This window comes from Galeopterus variegatus, unplaced genomic scaffold (assembly GCF_000696425.1).
Source record: "Galeopterus variegatus unplaced genomic scaffold, G_variegatus-3.0.2 Scaffold1883, whole genome shotgun sequence".
Classification (NCBI taxonomy): domain Eukaryota; kingdom Metazoa; phylum Chordata; class Mammalia; order Dermoptera; family Cynocephalidae; genus Galeopterus; species Galeopterus variegatus.
This window is the reverse complement of record NW_007727994.1, coordinates 316,924-333,700: the sequence shown is the minus strand read 5'-3', so window position 1 is coordinate 333,700 and position 16,777 is coordinate 316,924. Positions and strand designations below refer to the sequence as shown.

Here is a 16,777-nt window from a genome sequence, read left to right as displayed (position 1 = left end):
TTTTTTTTTTTTTTCTTTTGGCAGCTGTCTGCATGAGGATGGAGCCCTGGACCTAGGCTTTTCTCAGCACCACACTCTTACCCACCGAGCAACCGGCCAGCCCCTCTTGTTTACTGAAATCTTGACTTACTGTAAAAGATCAATTTGAAGGCATGGTCGTGGGGCAGGTTATTTCAATTCTGGGTTTTAGTGACCGTCACAGAGATGAAGATTCATATTATTTTTCAGGTCTATTTTTCCACAGACTTTGAAGTGCCCTGATAAGGAAGCTGAATGGACAAGGGGCATCATTCGCTGGGTTTACTAAATCATCCAACTCATTTTTCAGTTCCATTCACCAATTATACAAAAACTTTTGTTAAAATCTAGCTAGCATATTTCTATACTATATGTACTTCTAGTATATTTCTGTCTTCCCTGTTTTTAACTAGTTGGTTTTACAAACCAGTGGTACAGTGTTGCATGTTTGTGGGGGTTTTGTTAATTTTTTATTTTATTTTGTATGTTCATGTTTCATAAATGGGCTCCAAACCAAAAAACCTCTACATTTTAAAACTCTTCAGGTTTTAAAAACTGATTATTCTGGAATTAGATAGTGGTAATTACTGCACAACCTTGTTAACATACTAAAAAATCACTGAAATGTGCCCTTTAAGAGTGAGTTTTATGGTATGTAAATTACATCAAAGTTTACAAAACAGGCTGTTAGTCCTGTTGGCTGGAATGTGGTACTGGTAACACCACCCTCTGGGGTTTCATCTCTGTAATAAAAAACAATACACAGTCTCTGCTTCCAAGTTGTTTTTAATGTGTGGCTATGAGGGTTTTACCAGTCAATTGCATTGCTGGCCACAGAATCACAGGACGATGAAAACGTTTTCAAACGTCTGTTCTAAAAAATGCTCTTTCATTAGCAAGAGGTTTCATTCATAGGTGATTACCTTCTTATTTTTCCATTAAAAGGACATCTTTACCTTGAAGGGGCAGAGGAAGGGAAGCACATTTATTTTTTCAAGCTTTTTACTGACTCCCTAAAACTGACATCTCCCGTCACCTCAAAAAATGTCAGCGCACTGGTCTTCAAAAAGAGTAAAGAGGGGAGACAGGAAGGAGGCAAGGGGTTCTCCCTTGCAGGGTGGCTCTTTCATACTTTCCACAAAGATGACTGGTTTTGTGTGGTCTGGAAAGTTTTCATGGTCACACCCAATCTCATTACCACGTACTTAAAGATTCTACTGTAACAGGACAATCCTGGTTTTATCCAATTCACCCACTGACAGCCTCCACCACACTTTACGTGCCCTCCAGGCTTCTACATCTTTCCATTTGACTGGATGACCCAGTGAGTGAGTTTTGCAGCTGATGCTATCTCTGCACTCCTAACCTCACCCAGAATCCTTTTTAAAAAGTCCTTTCCTGGTAGCTTTTCCATCAGTGGTTACGCTTTCACCACCATCTCCCAATATGATATGGTTTTTATTAAACAGGGCATTTACTGCTGGCATTACATCTTCTCTGCTCTATCTTTCAGTGGCTCATGAAAAAGGGCAGGGGGTTGTGTATCTCACTATTGGAACAGAATCCAGCAGACACTTTAAGCTGAGACTCGTTAGAAACATCTGGACTTTCAGGGAAAGTGTCAGAGTATAGTTTGCTCTCACATGTGTTCCTCCCAGTCCACAGCTGAGCATCCTCTACCTCCTCCAACAGTATTTGCTGACAAAGAAATGCCTTTCGGTTTGTCTTTGTCAACAGATCATTTATTGTTCATTGTTTCTGCCATTTTTACCGCAGCAGAAAGAATAAGTGTTTGCCTGCTGGTGGGTGTTTTTTGTCTTAGGCTATTATGCAAGAAACTTTAAAAGAGCTTTCCAAATATTTATCATTGCTTAGGGAAATATCAGAAGGTACTAGGTTGAACAGCACATAACTTTAAACATCGCTGGGAAGAAATCACAGAAGTTTGCCCTCATGTTCTGCAAGCTTAGTTTTTAGGTGCTTTGTTAACCACGTTGACTGATATCTCAAGGCCTAGGCACCCAGGGCAAGCTCAACTAGTAACAATGGGGTGGGGGCGGGTACTACAATTAGCTTTGTTTTGTTTATTTTTATTTTATTTTATTTTATTTTTAAAAGATGACTGGTAAGAGGATCTCAACCCTTGACTTGGTGTTGTCAGCACCACGCTCAGCCAGTGAGCAAACTGGCCATTCCTATATGGGATCCGAACCCGGGGCCTTGGTGTTATCAGCACCGCACTCTCCCGAGTGAGCCACGGGCCGGCCCTGTTTTGCTTATTTTTATTTCTAATTTTATTTTATTTTGGTGGCTGGCCAGCACAGTGTTTTTTTTGTTTGTTTTTTTTTTTTAAAAGATGACCGGTAAGGGGATCTTAACCCTTGACTTGGTGTTGTCAGCACCACGCTCAGCCAGTGAGCAAACCGGCCATCCCTATATGGGATCCGAACCCGGGGCCTTGGAGATATCAGCACCGCACTCTACCGAGTGAGCCACGGGCCGGCCCCAGCACAGTGTTTTTTTGTTTTTTTTTTAATTTGTTTTCTCTTTTAATTCTTGCCAGGTCGGATGAGCATGCACCAGGAGTAAGGAATCATCAGCATTGCCACTCTGTGGTTGTTCATCTGGCTGGGATTATTGGGAATTATTTGCAGTTTCTTTACAGGAATCTTTTTATAAGCCACTTGACCATTTTGGAGGATTAGTTTGGTTAAAACTAGATCATAGGCTGGCCAATTAACTCAGTTGTTAGAGCATGGTGCTGATAACATCAGGGTCTAGGATTCAAGCCAGCCACCAAAAAAAAAAAAGACTAGATCATATAATCTGTAAATCCACAAAGGCAACAGACACGCTAAAATAATACATTACAATCCCCTGAAAGTGAGTAAATGGGGAGGGAGCTACCATGTCAACCCTTGGCCTGAGGCACCCCATTCTCTTCCTCTGGGACATGAAGGAGGGTGAGGTGGGTGTCCAGCTGAAGAGGCAAGGTGCCAGCACGCAGCTCAAGATTACACATGAGGAGCACTTATTCCTGCCGTAGGGTGCCCACTGCCCAGGGCCATGGCAAGGTGTGTATGTGAAGTCATGCATATGGAGAGTCCAACACACAGTAGGCACTCAGGAGAGCCCTTTAATCAAACTTACTGAGGTCCAGATGGGGCCAGGCCTGCCTGGGCCCTCAGCAGGACTCAGGCCTAGCAACTCCCTGTGACCATGGGCGCCTCATTCCCTGCAGAGATCAGACCTGGGCAGGGGTCCCAGAGGGTACCACAGGTTCAGTCCCAGCCAGACCCACAGCACCCCTGCTCGTGGAGTCCCCTTGAGTCCCAGATCTGCTGGTTGGCCCAGAAGCCATCATCACTGGCAAAAATGGGTACGAAGCCTTGCAGCATCTCAGGAAGATCAGACCAGATGCCAGGTGTGCCCTCCTCCTGATCTTGGTACCGATGTTGTGTCTGACACCCTTGGACTCTGACTCAGAACAGGTTTCCCTGCCTGGGTAGCATCTGCCCCTAGAGGAAGCCTCTGCCACCTCAGCCTTGCGCGGGAAGCTGTGCAAGATCCGCGATCACACCCTCTGATCTAAGCGGCCCAGGGCCTATTCTGCAGAATGGAGCTTCCGCGTTACTGCCAGTGCACACGCCAGCCCGCAGCACGACAAGCAGCTGGAAGCTCCCCTGGATATAACACACTTGGCATGGTGCCCGGGAACCAGCCGTGTGTCCCGAGCAGCCCCTCCGGGAGGAAACAGCCTCCCCCTGTCTCAAATGGTGAGGCCCCAGTCTGCCCTAAGCAGGGAGGCATCCAAGCCTTGGTGCCCCATTCTGGCCCTTTGTTTGCTCACCAGATTCACAAATTTGTCACCAGCCAGCATGTTGCCCCTGCCCCCTTCCCACCCGGGCCAGAGATCCTCAGGTGAGAGACAAATTCTCCCCATAGGAACTGCCTTCAGACCTCTCCACACAGATCCCTGACAGCAGCCGCTGCAACGGTTTGGTCCCACAGGAAGGTGGGAGATTTTTTTTTTATTATTTATGCGTAGAATAGACAAGGAGAGATGCGGTTTAACAGCACCGTGTGACAGTGGCTTGGGGATTTGAGCTGCCTGCAGGCCCGATGAATCAGCTGTGAGTCGCTGCCAGAGGCTCCCGGATCCCAGGCAGCAGCTGAGGTCGGGGAAGTCTGGCGCCCGCCTCTCTCCCTTCTGACCTGATGAGCTCATACTGGGCACCCAGCTCGGGTGGGTGGGAACCCTGTGCCCTGTGAGGGCCTTTGGGCACCTGGAACCAGGGTGGCAGGAGGGTGGGGAAGAGGAGGTGTCCACTGTGATCAATGGCGTGGGGTTCTTTCTTTTGTATGTGTGTTTTGTTTTATTTTTATTTTTATTTATTTATTTATTTATTTATTTTATTTATTTATTTTTTTTTTTAAAAGATGACCGGCAAGGGGATCTTAACCCTCGGCTTGGTGTTGTCAGCACCACGCTCAGCCAGTGAGCGAACCGGCCATCCCTATATGGGATCCGAACCCGTGGCCTTGGTGTTATCAGCACCGCACTCTACCGAGTGAGCCACGGGCCGGCCCGTGTTTTGTTTTATTTTTAATTGACAAATAATAATTATATATATTTATAGGGTACAATGTGATGTTTTGGTAGTGTATACGTTGTGGAATAATCGAGTCAGGCTAATTAGCATATTCATCCCCTCAAATATCTACCATTTTTTTGTGATGAGAACATATCAAATCCTCTCTTTTAGCTATTTCAAATATACAATACATTATCATTAACTATAGTAACCGGCTGTGCAGTAGAACAGCAGAAGCCACCCTTCCTATGTGACTAACTTTGAATCTGTGGACAATGTCTCCCTTTTCTCCACCCGCCCCACCCCCAGCCTTGCATAACTACCATTCTGTTCTCCACTTCTGAGGTCCACTTTTTTAGAATTCCATTAATGTGAGGTCTTTTTTTTTTTTTTTCTTAAAAGATGACCGGTAAGGGGATCTTCACCCTTGACTTGGTGTTGTCAGCACCACGCTCACCCAGTGAGCTAACCGGCCATCCCTATATAGGGGACCAAACCTGTGGCCTTAGTGTTATCAGCACCATGCTCTCCCAAGTGAGCCACGGGCTGGCCCAAACGAGAGGTCTTCAGAAAGTTCATGGAAAGATTAGTATCTTTGGGCCGAGCCCGTCGCGCACTTGGGAGAGTGCGGCGCTGGGAGGCAGCAGCTCCCGCCGCGGGTTCGGATCCTATATAGGGATGACCGGTGCACTCACAGCACTTACTGGCTGAGCGCGGTGTGGCCGGTCTCAAAAAGGACAAAAAAAAAAAAAAAAAGAAAGATTAGTATCTTTTAATCCCACTTCTTCCTATGATAGGACCAAACTCTCCTTTCCACAGGGAGAAGCTGGGTGTCAGGGATTCTTTTCCTGATTCTATGGCACAGTGCCTGGGGCAGTGTCTGTGCCTGCATGTGCCTCTGATTTTCCTACCCATGCCACGTGGATATTTCTCAGTTGCGTGGTGGGTAGGAATCCCTCTAGTGGTCTCTGACTTTCTCTCGGCAGGAACTGATTTGTGAATAGATGTTTATTTGGTGCATCCGTGAGTGGAGGGAGAGTTAGAAGCTTCCCATACCACCACGTTGCTCGAGGTCAATTTATTCCTGCTGTAGCAGAGTACTCTGGCTGTCGGGGAGAAGGGTGAGCTGGTCACACGGGCTGCTATGAGCTGAATGAGTCCCCCAGAAGTTCATGTGTTGGAAACTTGATCCCCCTTGGAACAGTGTTAAGAGGATGGGAAATCCGACTATGGTATTTGAAAGGTGGGACCTTTAAGAGGTGATTGGATCATGAGGACTGTGCCCTTGTGAGTGGATTAACCCATTCATGGAGGAATAGGTTAATGGTTTAGTGGGTTGTCATGGGTGTGGACTGGTGGCTTTATAAGGACAGCAAGTGAGCATGTTAATGAGCACTCTCATTGATTCTTACCATGTCACTGCCTGCATTGTTGCCAGTTTTTGTAGTCACCACCAAGAAAAAGACCCTCACCAGATGTGCCTCCTTGACCTCGGACTGTCCAGCCTCCAAAACTATAAGAAATAAATTTCATTTTCTTATAAATTCCTGTTTCAGGTATTATACTATGAGCGACATAAAACGGACTAATACATGGGGTAAAATGAGGCACAAATAATAGCAGGGGGAGTAAGGGTCACAGTCAGTGGAACATGTGGCATGGCACCTCAAAGGTGAGGGCTGAGAACCCCAACCCAGGCAGTCAGGGAGAAGACCCTAGATAGAGGCCCCAAGATAAGTCACGACCTGTCACATGAACAGCAGTCGGGACAAAGGTGGGTATTTGGCCTGGAGGGGGACAATGTCTGCAAGAAGAGGAGCCTGTGGCTAGCCTTGGACCATAAGAAGAGGAGTCACAGGAACAGGGACTCCCACGAGGACACTAGATGTGGATTCCAGCTCATTATAAGGATCATGCAGGCAAAGCCAGGCCACAGCACAGTTAGAGTTTTTCCCAAGGTGAAGGGAACTTGAAAGTGGGAGTCCCTGCCTCCGGTGGTTTTCCAGGCAAGGCTGAGTGACCACCCCACGGATGCTGCGGAGAAGAGCCACTCTCTCAGACAAGGATGAAGTACACCGCTTCCAAGGTCTTGGTCAGTTACGTGCCGTCCAAATCTGTGGACTCCAAAATGTAATGACAGGTGAGCTGATAAAGCGAGGACTTCCTTGGGGAGGATGGGCTGAGTTTCTCATTATCCTGAAACCTTCTATAAGCACATGAAGGAATTATAAATAGCATGATTGGTGGCCTGTATTTTCTCCATAAATTACTCCCAAGGACCGCCTCTGTGGATAAATTGCTGTGCAATGAGTGACCTAGACCCAGGCTGGCTGCTGATTTCCAAAGCATAAAGGGTCTCACCTTCTCATGTAGCCCCTTTCACATGTCCTGTAGGCTGGGGGACATGATGGTAGTGTCCTGTCGTCCCTTGCAAAGGGAGCAGGAAGGGGAAACACTAATTTACTTATTTATTTATTTTTAAAGATGACCGGTAAGGGGATCTTAACCTCCTTGACTTGGTGTTGTCAGCACCACGCTCTCCCAAGTGAGCCACGGGCCAGCCTTGGAAATGTTAATTTAAATAAAAACAGATTGTGGTCCCTTCTGCATTTTAAGGGATGGGAAACGGTGTAATTCATATCTGTAAAAATAAATCTCTCCTGTGTAGAGACTTCTCACTGGTACAGAGGCTGTGGGGATGGGAGAAGGAAAGCCACACTCTCAAGCTCTGCCCTGTTGCAGGGCGGCCCCTAGGGGACAACCCGGGTGGGGGCAGAGAGAGTGCTCAGCCCAGGGACAAGCCTGGAGGCGGTGGTGGTGGGGAGGATAGAAATTGCCTTTTGCAATAAATCAAGGGAAAGTGGGTTTTTCAAGCCAGATTGGGGGAGGGGTGAGGAGCCCAGAAGGGGAGGGAGGAAAGAGCCAGCAGATCTCAGCAGCTGGACAGGCCATGGCCCCTGCGGCACTCAAACCTTCAGCAAAGCCTGTAACTCCAGTCTTGTGTGGGTGGTACCCTGGAAAAGTGGGAAGGAGTAGGGGTGCTGCCCAGTATGGGGGTTATGGGGGTGGGAAAGGGCAAGCCCACCCAATGGACTATGAGGAAAAACCCAATCCCCCCCAACCCCTGAGGTATTCACATACGGAGAACCCTGGGCTTCCAAAATATTTGGGATGGGGGCTCAAGTTCCTTAAAAATATTACATCTAGGGCACCTCACAAGCTGGGCCCCCATGGCGCTGGCCATCTGGGTCAGCACAGAAGCAACCACAGGGGTGGGAGAATCTTAAATCTGGGCTCCACAGAACTGGATGTAACAGCCTCGGGCTCAGGGCTGCTCAGTAGCACCAGATGCCCTGAGCCCCTTCCTGGGTGCCCCAGAAATCCCAGGGCCACTGAGATGGAGCCAACCCCAGCCCCCACCTTCACCAATGTCCCCTCTTAGCCCTAGGTGAGGGAAGCTTGGGCACAAGCCTACATCACCAGCTGGCTTCAGATCCTTCCCAAATCTGCACAGAGGTGGCACCCACAGGGCCCCCAAGGCTGAGACACAGTTCCAGGCTAAGGGGTGGCCCTGGCATCATTGGCCCTGAGGACTCTGAGTTGGGCTCATGCACACTGACCAGGTGGAGTGAGGGTGGGGGTACTACCAAGGCAGCAGCCGTGCAGCCCTGGGGAGGGCACAGGGGGCGCTCCCATTGGTCCATCATCACAGGCAGCTGCGAGCTGCTGCTGGGTGCACCACTTGCCCCTCGTCTGCTTATGATGTTCCTGGGGCCCAGAGAGTGTGAGGCCCTTGCCAAGGTCACCCAGCAGTAACCCCTGGGCTCAAGGCCCAGTCACAAAGCTGTGGATGGCAGAACCAGGGCCCGGTATGGAGGCCCAGCCAGCCCGAGGACAGTGCCGAGGCGGGGACCGGGCTTGTGGACACACAGGTGGACGCCTGGAAGCTTCAGCACAGTTGCAAACCATCCACAGCTCTTTTATTTCCCTGCTGTTAAATGCTTAACTGAAGATTGCTTTCTGCCATCCGATGAGCTGTGCTCAGAGGACGCCAGCTGCGTGGGTGAACCTGCTCTCTGGGGACGGATGGAGCCAGCCCCACAGCACGCGCCACCCCCACCGTCACTTCCAGAACCACTGTGTCCTGGGAAGGGCCTTCTCCGCTGCACTGATGCCCCTCACTGAACATAGGGGAAACTGAGGCAAGGTGGATCACCGCGCTAAGCTCATTCACACTCCCCTACCCCAGGCGAATGAGGTCAGCAAATCCCCCTGCGGCTCTGCTGCAGGGCCAGACACACACATGGCACCGTCCACGGGCCGTGGGGCTTCCTAACAGAATGTGTGACCAGCCGACACTGAGCAGAACGTGGACCCTCAAGCTCGGAGCCAAGAGGCGGCCACCACCTGACGCCAGCAGTGTGACCTAAGGCAGGACACGGGGCTGTCCCTGTCACTCTGCCCACCTCACTGGATTGCAGTGAGGATGCTTCCAGGGCCTGTCTGGAAAAGCAGCTTGGGAACGAGCAGATGACACACATGACTCTGGGCGTCAGGCCGCCTCTCCCAGGCCCCTCCTCATGCCACTCCCCAGCAAGCGCCCCTGGTGTGCTCTGCATGGCACGCGCGGAAAGGGAGGGGCTGAGCCTCAAGAGTATCTACACCTCTCTGCATGCCCACAGCAGAAGTGACCCCTGTCGGTTCTGCAGGAGGCTCACTCCACCAGTCCCTCTGACTTGAGGCCTCCCCTAAGCTGGCAAGGAGATAGGAGGGACAGGCTTGGGTGGAGCTGGGAAATTCGGGGAGTCCAGGACGGGGACAGAGGGCTGGGCCTGGAGATCCTGATTCCAGCCAGGATCCCAGGCCAGAGGGATGGGGTGGGCCATGGGGTGGGGAGGGCCTCAGACACCAGGCCCATCCATGTGGGTAGCGGCTCAAGGTAGGCAGAGGACTGTCAGAAGAGCCGGTGACAGGTGGCTGTGAGCTGGGCTCTGCCCAGGACTGAGTGGTGCACACTATGCAGTCCCTCCCGACACCTTGGAACCCAGGGCTGCCCACCAGCAGACTGGGAAGAGCCCTTGCCCTGCTAGACTGGCTGTTCCCGCGGGTGCCCTTCTCAGTTCCGGCCCTTCCTCAGGGCCACACGTAGTTGGCCTACCCAAGGCTCAGGTAACAGGGACTTTCTAAATGTCTGTCAAGGCTGTGGGGGGCAGCCGGACATTCTGTGAGCATAATGACAGGAGCTAGGCTGGCAAGAGATTAACCACTCATGCAAGAGATGGGGATCGGCCACACCAGGCAACACTCGAGGGTTTAACCCCTCTATGCCACTTCTGAAGGAAGAAAAACAGACCTGGGAGGAAAGGCAGCACTGCAGACACTGGGGATCACCGGGTGGACCGCCCAGTATGAGAATCCTCCCTCCCCCTGCTTTCCCTTCATGATTGGCCAGTGCCAGGCCAGGCAGCCTTGTCCAGCCCAAACAGCAATCCCTGCTGCCCTTTCACCCTCAGCCCCACCTGCAGCCCCACCGCCAGCCCCCTACCACTCTTTCCCTTTTCCCACTCCAGGAGCCCAGGCTGGAGGAGAAGCTGAGATGCCATATAGGCCAGACCCCACCGTGGCATAACTGTGGGCCAAAATCCCCTTTTCCACAGGAGAAGCTGAGGCCACGGGCCTGGCTAAGACATTGCAGAAGCTTCCCCTGCTATAGACCTTCAGGGGAAATAAGTCCCAGCACCACTCTGAAATGTGGGTCACTGGGCAACAAGGCTGGCCTGGGGGTGCCCCAGAACTGGGCAGGAAGCCCCAGGCAGGGCTTTGGGGGAGGGAGGCTGGGCCAGGGAGGAATCGGTGGTTGGTGGAAAAGACAAGAAGGTCTTTTCTTGGGTCACAGTTGTGCTAAGGGCCTTAACCACCCCCAAGGGTCCTTCCAGCCCCTCCTGCTCTGGGGGCCCTTGAAGAGGCCAAGGCAACAGTACAGAGGATTTATTGACCAGACTTAGCAGCAAGAACACAGCAAAGGTGAGGCCTGTACAATCCAGCCTTGTGGGGAGCGGGGCGGTGAGGGCGGGTCCAGGGACCCCAGTGTCTCTCCCCCATGTCCCCCCAGGAGCCCAGCCCCACCCCTGCTCCAGGCCCCTCCTGAGATGAGGAACAGCAAAGGACTGTATCCTTGAGGGGCTGAGGAGGCGGGTGGTGCCCAGAGGGGGGCCAGCACCGGGTGCATGCCTGCCCCGGCAGCCAGCAGGAGGCAATTCGTGCAGGGCAGAGGGGGCGTGCAGGTGGGCAGCCAGGCTCACCACACAGAGCACTTGTGGGCAGGGTTCATGGGTGAGTCCTTGGGACAGTGGAAGGCCCGGCCGAACTCCTCGAACTGGGACACGCTGCCCAGCACCCTGGGGCAGAGGGAGAGACCCACGTAGTATGGGTCCCAGCGGCCACCCCCATCCTAGCTGCTGGGTTGACTTCTGTCCCTTCACCCCTTCCCTGATCCTGCCCCAGACACGAGGAGGAGCTGAGGCCCAGGTAGGCAGGTGGTCATACCTGTAGTGCTCAGGTGCGTGCTTATCGGTCAGCACCTGCAGGTAGATGGACTGCGACCGCCGCTTGATGCACCAGTTCTGGGTCCCGGAGGCAGGTGGAGGGGAGGAAAGGGGGAGATGAAACCTGGTGTCGACTGCCCACCCCACCCAAGGCACGTTACGCCATATGGCCCCCATCAGAGCCACGGGGCCATCACCTCTGAGGGGAGGGATGACAGGAGACAGGCTGAACGAGCAAGGCGATCATGTGAGGCCTGGGCGAGGCAGGACTGGGGCTGAGCCTGGATGCTGTGCCCCACCTCAGCCCCCAGTCCAGAACCCCGCCCGGCCCACCTGGGCAAAGGCAATGAAGAAGAGCTGGTTGTGTGTGTACTTGAGCCGATGCAGCGGGTGCTCCGGGCCATGCTCCCGCACCCACTTCTGATAGGCCTGGGGGCACAGACAGCCGGGCACTGCTGTGCCCACTCTACCCTGGTCTACCCACTCAGCCCCTCCCCAGGATGCCAAGCCCAGGAGAATGCCAGCTCCTCACCAGCCCCAGCTCTACACACCACCACCAAGCTGAGTCTCTGCCTGGCCACCCTCCCCACACCATGCTCCCCGCAAAGGTGGGGCCTGTGAGTCCTTCCTCTTGCAGGGGACCCTGTGCCCACCACAGGCCTCGCCCCAGCCCAGGCTGGAGATCAGCAGAATGGCAGGGAGGGGTGGCTACATCTCTAGCCTGGAGTTCTCATCAGCTTCCCACCCATCTGCCGGCAGCCACAGAGGACCAGGTGGGGGCTGCTCACATAGTAGGCAAGCTTGAGGCCGCCCATGTCTGCGATGTTCTCACCAAGCGTGTGTTTCCCATTCACCTGCCAGGAAGGGAGGAGACTCAGGCTCTGCTACCCTAGGCCCCTGCCTCTCACCCCCGCCCAGCCCCTCCTTCCCTTTCCCAGAGGCTTTGAGTGGCACTCCAGCCCCCTGTGCCCTCCCCCCCTACGTACCACGTGAGCCCGTGTGAGCTCGTCATGTGCCCCTGTGAGTGTGAACCAGAACCCTGAGCATGTGTGCAGGGACCTGGGCATGGGTTTGTCAGGACACATGCGTGTGCACATGGGTGTGCATGTTCCCAGTCCGTGCTCAGCCAGACCTGAAGGGGGCCAGGGGTAGGGTGGAGGCGTCTCACCCGCTGGTTGTAGACGGTGAAGTTGTCGTAGAGGTGGACAATGCACTCAGCTTTGCGTAGGAAGCGGCTGTAGGAGGCCTCCGTCCACCAGTGCAGCAGGTTCCCTGAGCGGTCATACTGGCCCCCTGTGCACACGGGCGGGCAGGCTGAGGCCGATCCCCACCCCAGAGCCCCAGCTGGGCATGACTGCCCTCCCCTCCCCACCCCCTGACCCCAATCAGCTCCTTACCCACCCTGTCCTCCCCCACCCTGAGCCCTCCTCAGGCCCCAACAGGCTCACCCCAGTCATCATATCCATGGGTCAGCTCATGCCCGATGATGGTGCCAATGCCCCCGTAGTTCAGAGACCTGGTCCACAGTAGCAGCGTCAGGTCCCAGCCCTCACCTGCCCTCTGAGAGCCCCACGCTGCTGCCCAGGCCCGGGAGGCCCCCCACCAGTCCGGGAGGGGCCCAGGGAGGCCACAGAGGCATCTGTGTGGTCCTGGGTCACTCGGGCCTCTCAGCTTCCTCAATGGCTATGTGAAAAACCAGTGATACCTGTCCAGCTGCCCTTTAGGAAATAACAGCTAACAGAGCCGGGTTGGGTGAGACAGGGTCGAGGCAGACAGGAGAAAAAGTGAAGCACCCACACAGGGTTTGCCCTCCTTCCTCGTCCCTAGGCTGGCTCCACTTTTGAAATACCCAGGATGAAAAGGGTCTATAGGGAGCCCCAGACATGCAGCTGTCATGACCCAGGCCTGTCCTGGGACAGTCTGAGCACCCCCATTCCACCTGGCAGACAAGACCTGTGCCCCACCCCTTGGCCATGTCCAGGGCAGGATCAGCACTCACTGTGGGAAGTCAGGGTCGTAGAGCGTTGGCTGCAGAATGCCGGCAGGGAACACTATGGGGAGGGTGTGGTCAGTGAGACCTGCCCCATTTCAGGCCCCGCCCCTTGTCTGGACACGCCCCCTTACCCATCTGGTTCTTGTTGGGTAGATAGTAAGCATTGAGCGCCTGTGGTGGAAGCAGCCACCTGTGAAGAGACACTGGGGTCAGCTGGGACGCACACAGTCTCTCCTCCTCCTCAAAGGCTGCCTGTGTGGCCCAGCCACAGCCATCTCCTGGGCCACCACCCTGATGGCCCCCACCTCATGCCCTGTGCAGGCCCATGCACTCCCCATACCAGCATGGCTGTGAGGTGGTTTGCCCCAACAGCCTTGGTAAGAAGCCCCTCCCCATGGCCCTCCCCTAACACCGCATCTCTGGGCCAGGCACCCACGTGGACTTGTCCACCTCCTGCCGAATCTTCTTGACTGACAGCTGGATGCTGAAGCGGATGCTGTTCAAGATATTCTTGAAGTAAGTCTTCTCATGGACCTCAAACTACATGGGGCACGGGCAATGTTCAGTGGCAGGCCAGGCAGGGTGAAACTCAGGCAGGGCCACAGGTCTGGCCTGCAGGCCACATGCCCTCCCAGACACCATCAGCTCAGGGGCCGTGGTTCCTTCTGTGTCTGCCAGTGGGCCTCCCTGGGGTCTGGGCAGGGGCCAGTCAGGCTGGACAGGGTGGGGGGAACAGGGACCACCTCATACTCCTTGTCCACCGCCTCGGGTTTCAGCAGGAAGTCTGGGTAGCCGACCATCACCATCATGTACTGGAGCTGTGGGACAGAGGGCAGGTGAGAGTGGCCCAGGCCCTCAGGAGACAGCACCCCCCCCCCACAACCAAGGGAAGAAGCTCTAGCCAGCCCAGGTGTGGGGGTCAAGGTGGGCAAGAGCAGGCCAGGTGATGTCAAGTCCATGAAGGCATCTTTGTCTCCGTAGTTCTCTATTGTTATCCCCAGCACATGGCACACAGTAGGCATTCAATACGTGTTTGGGGAACCAGCAGATGGGACTAGGGTCCCACCTCACCTTGGCCCGAGCAGCTGCCTTGGTCTCAGCATCCATCCAGTCCAGCTCCTCCAGGCGCTGGCCCAAGATGTACTTGATGTCTTCAACCAGCTGCTGCACCTGCCAGGCCAGGTGTCAGGGATCAAGGGTCAACTGAGGAGGCTCTTGCTCTGGGCCCCTAGTGCCTGGCACAGAGGGGTTCCCCTGTCATTCAGCACCACTTTCTAAACCCAGGGCCTGAGGCTGAGCACCAATGGGAGACTTTGGGGGTGGGGATCCAGGCCCTACACCCTGACAATAAGCCCACGGTCAGGAAAGAGAAAATGCCCTAGCAACAATTACAAACATTCCTAAGGCCACACCTCCTGAGTATGGAAGAGAAGGGGCTTGGTGGGGAGGGACGCCTGCTGCTGGCAGACCAGGTAGGCTTCCTGGGGAGGAGGCTTGGGAAGAGCAGCCTGGAGCCTCAAATAGGGCAAAGCCCTAAGCTGAGCCTGGTGCCCCTGGGTGTCGGCTCTCCATCCTCAGGCCAAGGCCATGTGAAGGCTCCATACCCAGCTCAGCACTTGCACCCCCACCCTAAACTCAGGGCAGCCTGACCTTGGCTTTGCTGGAGGCTGAGAAGTGCTCGTGCACAAAGAGAGCACCGAGCGCCATGCCAAAGTGGCGGTTGGCCTGGCCCAGGCAGACACGGGCCAGCTCCTGTGGCTTGTCGCTGCCCTCCATCTCACGTGCCAGCTCATGCAGCGCCTCACGGAATGGTGATGACAGGTGCTCACTCAGGACCACCACGACACGCCACACCAGGTAGTTGTGCAGAATCCTGGGTCCAGGTGAAGCAGGTGTGTGTCCAGAAAGACATGCATGTGGGCCACCCAAAGGCGCCATCCACCCCAGCCTGTGGCCCCCCAGCCTGGCGTTGGAACCAGCACCCACAGAGCCCCCACAAAGAAGGGGCAAGAGGTCATCCCAGGTATGAGAAGGCTGAGCATGAAGTGTACTGAGGCCCAGTCACCCAGCGGGACACCTTCCTGCTACTGACTAGAGCTCCCTGGTGCTGAAGAGTCATGCCAGCAACATTTCCTGACTTGCTAAGGGTTGGGAGAGTGGACACTTGGGGGTGACTATCTGCCTCGGAGCTGGCCTTGAAAGGCCTCTGTTCCTCCCCAAAGTGGGCAGAGACCAGGGAGGCTCTCTCCAAGATGGCCCTGGGCAGCAGGGCTGGGACCACACTTTCCCTTTCTGACATCCAGACTCACTCAGCCTCAACATCCTCAGGTGGAGACTGCATCTCATGAAGTTCACAGCCCTGCCCAGGGTCCCCTGGAGTGGGTAGGAGAACCAGGATCTGAACCTAGGGATCTGGACTTTTACTCCAGTGCTCTCCACCTGCCTCCCCCGTGTAGCTACTGGACAGAAGTGGAGGTGGAAATTCAAAGACCACCATGCAGACAAGTCCAGGGTGCAGGGGAGGGTCCTCGAGGCTGGTGGGCAAGGGCTTGGCAACCTGCAGCCTTACCTGCGGGGGGTGGAGCGGATAAGCTGGGACACCTGATGCATATAGTCTGTGGCCAGCAGCACCACCTCTTCCTCCTCCGAGAAGTCCTCCTGGAAGATCTGGTCCAGCAGCCACTTCCACCGCAGCTGTGGGGCCGAGGACAGGGACAATGAAGCTGGGAGTGGCAGGAACGACAGAGGACAAAGAGAGGGTCAGGGAGAAGCAAGGAGAGGACACAGAAGGCCTTGCTGTCTCTGGAGAGGGGTGACCCAGGAGTCCCAGGATCCCCCCCACCCACCTACCCGACAGGGCTGGAGCACACTCACGTGGGGGGTGATCTTCTGTAGCTGCCCCAGCGTCACCTTGTTGTACATGGAGCTCACGTCTCGCCGGAGGTCATCATACTCTGACACGGTGATCTGTGGGTGGAGATCGGAGTGGACCCAGTCCTGCCCCACGGTCCCCTCCCCAGCACCCAGCATCCCCCAGCCCACGCCTGCTCACGTTGGCCAGCTGCTGCTCCAGCCGCAGGATTTCCTGGGCCTTCTGCTCCACTGCATCGGCACCCAGCAGGCTGAGCAGACGCTCCATGAACACCCGGTATGNTTCTGCTCCACTGCATCAGCACCCAGCAGGCTGAGCAGACGCTCCATGAACACCCGGTATGCTGCCAGGATCTGCACCCGTAGAGGAGCCTGATCCAGGGTGGGGGACAGGCCTAGCCCAGGTCCACTCCTCCTGGGGCCCCAGCCTTCCCTGCAACCCCACCCCATGCCCGGGCACCTTCTCACTCTCCTCATCCTGAGCTAAGTACAGGGTCCTCTCTGGCAGGGTGAGCCCGTCCTGGTCAATCTGGGGAGATAAACAGGGCCAGAGGTCAGAGGTAAACCTGCCAGGTCCCCCAAACAGACTCAATTCCCACCCAAATGTCCAAATACAAAACATGCCAGGCATCCATTGTCACCAGAGGCAGGAGCACGCAGACACTGGCCCCTCCCTCCATCCAGAGAATCTGGTCAAAGCCCCCACGCCTGACTGTCCTGGCCTGGGGGCGCCCGGGTGGAGCCCACCTCCAATC

The 16,777-nt window shown here is 54.8% G+C and overlaps 1 protein-coding gene across 1 annotated transcript in view; it reads right to left on the bottom strand.

Annotated features, from left to right (window-relative positions):
* Positions 1–10,586: 10,586 nt before the first annotated feature.
* ECEL1 (endothelin converting enzyme-like 1) overlaps positions 10,587–16,777 on the bottom strand; it is a 13,715-nt gene continuing 7,524 nt past the window's right edge. The window contains exons 2-17 of the mRNA XM_008579436.1: positions 16,481–16,551; positions 16,204–16,315; positions 16,026–16,118; positions 15,721–15,845; positions 14,802–15,024; positions 14,223–14,321; positions 13,895–13,969; positions 13,588–13,691; positions 13,283–13,341; positions 13,158–13,209; positions 12,607–12,674; positions 12,327–12,451; positions 11,947–12,012; positions 11,492–11,587; positions 11,160–11,236; positions 10,587–11,011 (exon numbers count right to left, since the gene is read on the bottom strand). Of these exons, the coding sequence (XP_008577658.1) occupies positions 10,912–11,011; positions 11,160–11,236; positions 11,492–11,587; positions 11,947–12,012; positions 12,327–12,451; positions 12,607–12,674; positions 13,158–13,209; positions 13,283–13,341; positions 13,588–13,691; positions 13,895–13,969; positions 14,223–14,321; positions 14,802–15,024; positions 15,721–15,845; positions 16,026–16,118; positions 16,204–16,315; positions 16,481–16,551 (1,545 nt within the window). The 3' untranslated portion in view covers positions 10,587–10,911. The remainder of the gene's footprint in view (positions 11,012–11,159; positions 11,237–11,491; positions 11,588–11,946; positions 12,013–12,326; positions 12,452–12,606; positions 12,675–13,157; positions 13,210–13,282; positions 13,342–13,587; positions 13,692–13,894; positions 13,970–14,222; positions 14,322–14,801; positions 15,025–15,720; positions 15,846–16,025; positions 16,119–16,203; positions 16,316–16,480; positions 16,552–16,777) is intronic.